The sequence below is a fragment of the Rhodamnia argentea genome, chromosome 10 (genome assembly GCF_020921035.1).
Source record: "Rhodamnia argentea isolate NSW1041297 chromosome 10, ASM2092103v1, whole genome shotgun sequence".
Classification (NCBI taxonomy): domain Eukaryota; kingdom Viridiplantae; phylum Streptophyta; class Magnoliopsida; order Myrtales; family Myrtaceae; genus Rhodamnia; species Rhodamnia argentea.
The window spans coordinates 9,874,941-9,881,243 of record NC_063159.1 but is presented as its reverse complement, the minus strand read 5'-3'; the positions used below and the strand labels follow the sequence as shown (position 1 = coordinate 9,881,243).

The following is a 6,303-nucleotide window of genomic DNA, read 5'->3' as shown; positions in this document are numbered from 1 at the left end:
GGCGGGACACGAAATGGGACAGGATGGTACTAGCCTGGCCTCTCCCCAAGACTAGTATGTACATGTTAGTCACGTAATATCCATGCGTTTTAGATGGTGTTTACTTCGGTGGAGACAGCATCAAAATCTGGTCGTGCATGCAACGAGGAGGAGAGAGTATTTTTTTTTTTTTTGTAATGTAAGATCCTATCAAAGTATGAAAATACAGAAAGCCAAAAAAAAAAAATTATGTGAAAATACAGAGAGATGTATACAATAGATGTTGAAAAATTTTCGATTTATGGCCGCGATGAAAGGTAATGGATGATGCGAATGGGGTTGCCAGCTAAGATCATAGATTCATAGCATACCCATACCCATACCCATCCCTATCTCTCTCTCTCTCTCTCTCTCTCTTACACGAGAGCTCCTGTCGGTCAGACCACTTTCCCCTGTCTCTCTCTTTCCTCCTCCTCCTCCTCTCCCATTGTCCAGAGCCAGAGGCAGAGCCAGAACCAGAACCAGAGCCCAGCATTCTGAGCATCGGCCCCTTGGATCGGATCCCACTGAAGGAACAAGGAGACGGAAGAGAGAGAGAGAGAGAGAGAGGATGTCGTCGTCGGACGAGGAGGGAGGAGGGGAGGAGTACCTTTTCAAGATTGTCATCATCGGCGACTCCGCCGTCGGCAAGTCCAACCTCCTCTCCCGCTACGCCCGCAACGAGTTCAACCCCCACTCCAAGGCCACCATCGGCGTCGAGTTCCAGACCCAGAGCATGGACATCGACGGCAAGGAGGTCAAGGCCCAGATTTGGGACACCGCCGGCCAGGAGCGCTTCCGAGCCGTCACCTCCGCCTACTACCGCGGTGCCGTCGGCGCCCTCGTCGTCTACGACATCACCCGCCGCTCCACCTTCGACAGCGTCTCCCGCTGGCTCGACGAGCTCAATAGTAAAAAACCTCCCACTCTCTCTACTTGCTTCCTTTACTTCCTCCCTTCTCCAATGCGATCCCTGTGTCGTGTTCGTGGTGGATGTAGTGTAGTAGATCTGTGGGTTTCGCCTTCAGAGATTGCACAAATCTTACAACTTTAATTCACTATGCTTGGGAAATTAGCACGCCACTTAGTACATGCCCGTCGCGCCCATGTCAATACAGACCTCCCACATTGCCTTTAAGGAAACCATAAGCCAATTGAGTCTCTGGATGTTGACGCGAAGAACCCAATGATCTCACATGCCCTAAACCGCCGTTTTCACTTCATATTTGCAAATTTCCCCCTGCTCCCTCTGTTTCTACGTGGACATTTCAACTAATGGCGTCCTAGGAAGTCGAAGAGATCTGTCCGAACAGACATTAAGTTAAAAATTTGAGAAGCACAGAGTATCAGTTCAGCTTCAGCAGAAGGAAAATGCCATTTAGCGGCTGTTATGGGTCACATCGATAGAAATCAGATAATATTCAGGAGAAGTCAATGATTGCTCTAAATGAAGGGCGGTTGAGGTTGATGTCAAGGCAGGTCGTGCAGAATCATGATCATGAAAGAAACTGCGAAGCAGTTTAATAGAGAGAGAGACAGATAGGGAGAGAGCTGTTTCCGATCTGCCAGGCAGTTTCATGCTAAACTGTGGCGTGTGCAATGCCGGAAGTAGAGTCAAAAGAGTGATTCTAAGTTCCCATACGCAAATGTTGCAGTTGTCTTTCTTTTCATGATGTTTTGTCTACCGTTTTAGCCCCACCTATGGCCAAACTATTTGAATTCTATGACGGCAAAACCTGTATATAAACTATTGAGGAATGCTGCGCCAAATTTGGATCTCCCAGAACAAGGAGAATTGTGTCCTTGTTGCTTCTCTCGTACTATGAAAATTGGCTTTATCGAGTAGAATAGGTCTACCTCCCACCCACTCTTTCAAATTTGCTGATTAGAATCGCTACATGGAGTTGCTTATTTACGAATCTTCTCAGGTTACATCTTCGAATGAAAATAGACTTAAAACATGGGCAAGAGGGGTTCAGGCCACCTGGGGGACAGGGGCGTGGCTTTCCAATGCTTTCGTCAGCGTAATTTGATTAGCGAATTAACAACAATTTTTGTGGTGCTATGATCATCTCATTCGAAACGGCAGCTATAATTTGGTTTTCTTCACCTACATCATTGGTTGTATTCTTTGTTCTGATATCCATCTCTTGCCATGTCTGCAAATCTTGTATTTGCCGAGAATTCTCCCCTTGCTATTAACTGGAATGAAACCATATGCAGCTCACTCCGATACAACAGTTGCTAGGATGCTTGTTGGGAACAAATGTGACCTGGAGAGTATTAGGGATGTGACAGTCGAGGAGGGGAAGAGTTTGGCAGAATCAGAAGGGTTGTTCTTTATGGAGACTTCTGCTTTGGATGCCACAAATGTCAAGACAGCATTCGAGATCGTTATAAAAGAGATATATAACAACGTGAGCAGGAAGGTTCTAAATTCGGATGCATATAAGGCAGAGCTATCCGTTAACAGGGTAACCTTGGTTGGTAATGGGACCGACGGATCGAAGCGGAGTCAGAGCTTTTCTTGCTGTTCGAGGTGATTCTGTAGGTGCGAGATTCTTCCGAGTTCGATGATGGAAACTTCATTGTCGATTCTACTGGTCGAGCTGTCTGTCTGGTTTTTTGCTTGTTTTTCCTTCTCATCAGGGGGGTTTTTTAAGGTGCTGTTACGGGAAATTTTATTCAAGAATATTTAATATATCGAGTTGATTTAGTTCAAGATATATGTAGTAGCAAAGAATAAGGTGGACCTGAGTTTTGTTTGTGTGGTTGGGAATTATGTCTGCATATTTTTGCCGAGAGGTATGCATATTTTGTTCATGACAGAGGCAAGATAAATGTAAGTTATTTTCTTATGTCTGATCCTTCTTTTCTTTTCCGTTTGCGCAAACATCGGAATCACAGGACTAGTAATTTGCTGATGGCACGAATTGTTACATGACTTGGTACTCGAAGCTGCTACATGTAGCATATATTGGGGTATACGGTATAGTGTTAGAGTGCGATTGTTTTGCGGAGCATGAAAGATTTGAGGAAAAAAAAATCCAAAAATTATTTTTCTGAATTACTTACAGAAATGAATGGATGAAAAATATTTTCATTATGCACGAAAATGTTAACGTAAATATTTTTTATTAGCTTCTTATTTCGAGTAATATACAATTCACAAATTTCTTAAAGATAGTTTTCAAACCGTTCATTTTTTTGGTGAAACGAATAGAGCCTTGGTGTTTGGATGAATTATTGGGAAACCTATCGGAAGGAGATAGTGCACACAACAAGGTACATTGGCGACCGCGTTAATATATAAACACTAACTGGAATTATAAGTACGACTTTGTTGATACCCAACCGGATATTAACATGAGTTGTAGCCAAGTCATTCCAACAACCTTTTTTTTTTTCTTGTGTAAAGTGGTTCAAGCAATTCAGTTTTTGGTGGAGGGTCAACTGTGGTTGTGCAAAACCAACCCTACCAACAATTTTTTCTCAACCATCAACACTCAAAAGAGGGGAAAGAGAAGAGAGAAGAAAAGGAGGTATATTCTTAACCAAAATGAGGTTTGATCCATCATGACTCAAATGATCACTTAAGATTTGCTGCATCATCTGCACTTTAATCTTCTAGAAGCCTTTTGCTCCAATCAGGAACGCATCTTTCCTTTCCCAACTTCTGCTCTCTGTGGGCAGAGACAATGACACTTTAGGACGAGAGAGAGAGAGAGAGAGAGAGAGAGAGAGAGAGTGAGTGCTGTTTTTATTTCCTCTTAAATCTTTTTTTGCCTTAGCATGATTTTTGGGATCTTTTTCCAATTTCAACCCACTGATCGAGACGTCCAGTACTTGGCCATTTCAAACCCGTTCTTGCCATGTTGATAGTCGTCCATGGCTTGATCGATTTGAGCGGGCGTGTTCATCACGAATGGCCCGTGCTGGACCACCGGCTCATTCAGCGGCTGCCCGCCAATCAACAAGAATCTCAACGGCTTCGAGGACTCGTTCCCCACGCTCACCCCGTCCCCAGGACCTAAAACCAGTAAGTTGTGCGCCGGCACTGGAGACGAGTCGCCGGAGCCGAAAACACCCTCGCCTTCCACGATGTACACAAAAGCAGTCCACGACTCGGGAATGCTCTGATTCATTCTCGCTCCTGGCTTGAGAGTATAATCGAGGTACATGGTCGGAGTTCTCGTGTAGACCGGAGATCTCACTCCCATTGCTTCTCCTGCGATCACCCGCACTTCGACCCCATCATCCTCTGCCGTGCCTATGTCCTCACAAAGCAATTCTTGATACCGCGGCTCGATCCTGCAGTTCAACCAACAAACAAAAAAGGGTTTCATGCCAAAGTCATCATCTAACTTGCATATTCACCAACTAGCCAACAAAAGAAAAGAGAAAAGTTGCTTGTTTTCTCCTTCCTTTAATGTTTCTATAGCAGAAACTAAGCGCGAGAGAATCTACAGGAGTGGTCAACAGTAGCAACCATACGAAATTTGGAATCGAACCTAAGAACATATGAACTATTCACTCCATCCCATTGTCATCTTATATTCAAGAACGAAAAATCCCCAATTTCCATACCAGAAAAGGAGATGATGTCACTCTTTTTTTCCTTTTTTTGCTCTGTTTTGCAGAGCAACAAGTAATGTCATTTAACGATGTTCAGTATCACCATCTAAATTGGCGCAGGGAAAATTCAATGAGCAATCCATATTGTGAGTCCTCCCTTCTAAGGAAAATATCGGCGCACAAATAAACACAGTCGATTGTTATCGGTGGGAGCGAAGAGAAGTTGAAGGAGAGTGATGGATGCTCATACATTTTGTCTCTGGAGGAGAGATTAATCCAAAGCTGGAGCCCCTTATTCACTCCTTCTGCTGCAGGCATCTCCGAATGGATGATCCCTCTTCCTGCCGTCATCCACTGCAGAAAGGTGGAAAAGATACATTTATATATCAGGAATTCAATCCCTTTCATTTCATTGGATTAACAGAGGAAACAACTTTATTGCAAAAGCTAAAAACAGAGAGAGAGAGAGAGAGAGAGAGAGAGAGAGAGAGAGAAGTTCATTGACCTGCACATCGCCTGTTCGTATGGTTCCCCTGTTCCCGGCGAAATCTTGATGAGTGAAGGCACCCTGAACGCCCCAAAAGAGAGAAAAATGAATGATTCAGCATTCTTCGTACTTGCAAATTCAACGCGTCTCGCCAGAATACGTCCACTCGATTAAACAACTCACCTGCAGCATGTAAGTGACTGTTTCGAACCCTGTAGAGATAGAGATGGGACAACAGCAAGAATCGGAGTCAACAACATTTGAACATTCTCGTGTCAATCCAAGAGTAGTACTCAATGAAACCGAAAAGGTGTGAACCTCTGTGTGGATGATCAGGAAACCCAGCTGGAGGAGACACTGCAAAATTCGACAAGCCATTTGGGGTAAATTGGAGAAGCATAGTAATCACCAGAACCACACTAGACCACCCAACCCCAAAAAAAAAACAAACAAACAAACAATAAAAAAGACGTCTTTCTGTGAGAGAAACCTGAGAACTCATCCAGCATGAGAAAGGGGTCCAAGTTCCTCAATTCATTCCTGAAAATCCAACCAGCCCATGAGAGTTCACAATCTACGGATCTCGCAAACGGGAACCCAGAGAAGAGAAAGCTTCGGACCCACCAAGTTGTTGAATTAAATGTAGGGAAGAAAGAAACAGAGAGGAGGAGGAGGAGGAGGGAACGGGGAAAGAAGTCGAACCTGCCAATGCTTCTGCGGACGACAGCACCCTGGCCCTCGTGCTGTTGCTTGGCCAGGACCCTCTTGACCACCATCCGGGGCGTGCTGAAATGGGATCCAGACATGGCGCTTCTTCTGAACAGAGCCGGGCTCGGAGAGGGGAGACGATGGAACAGTAGAAGCCTGTGGGCGATCCCAAGGAACAGAAGCATCAGTAGTAGGCGGCCATGGCACCTTGCTCGCAATCGCATAAAAGATCCTCGCGAATCCCCTTTTTGTGAGACGTTCGAATCCACCAAGGCATATTTATAAGGGAAGGAGAAGGGGGGGCAAGATTTGAAGGAGGAATTGAATGTGGGGAGGGGGAAGAAGGCAGAAAAGGAGGAGGCAAAGCGAGAAGAAGAAATGGGAAACGGCCGAGAAGGAAGAGAGAGAGAGAGGGAGAGCCCGGGACGGTTGGGGGGGTGGTGGACCAGTATCTTTTGGTGGTGACGTCACCCTCGCGTCACGGTGATGTCGCGCTTCTTGTCTTTGCGGAACTT

At 45.2% G+C, this 6,303-nt stretch overlaps 2 protein-coding genes across 2 annotated transcripts; one reads left to right on the top strand and one right to left on the bottom strand.

Annotated features, from left to right (window-relative positions):
• The first annotated feature begins 404 nt into the window (after window positions 1-404).
• On the top strand, window positions 405-2,876 carry LOC115739324 (ras-related protein RABA5c). The gene is made up of 2 exons (XM_048271947.1): window positions 405-929; window positions 2,242-2,876. Exons 1-2 carry the CDS (start codon window positions 590-592, stop codon window positions 2,559-2,561), a joined length of 660 nt encoding a protein of 219 aa, XP_048127904.1. The 5' UTR covers window positions 405-589; the 3' UTR covers window positions 2,562-2,876.
• A 671-nt stretch (window positions 2,877-3,547) lies between these two features.
• On the bottom strand, window positions 3,548-6,070 carry LOC115739323 (pirin-like protein). The gene is made up of 7 exons (XM_030672364.2): window positions 5,783-6,070; window positions 5,571-5,620; window positions 5,399-5,437; window positions 5,264-5,292; window positions 5,099-5,161; window positions 4,844-4,947; window positions 3,548-4,329 (listed from the first exon to the last, which is right to left on the bottom strand). Exons 1-7 carry the CDS (start codon window positions 6,010-6,012, stop codon window positions 3,837-3,839), a joined length of 1,008 nt encoding a protein of 335 aa, XP_030528224.1. The 5' UTR covers window positions 6,013-6,070; the 3' UTR covers window positions 3,548-3,836.
• Window positions 6,071-6,303: the final 233 nt, after the last annotated feature.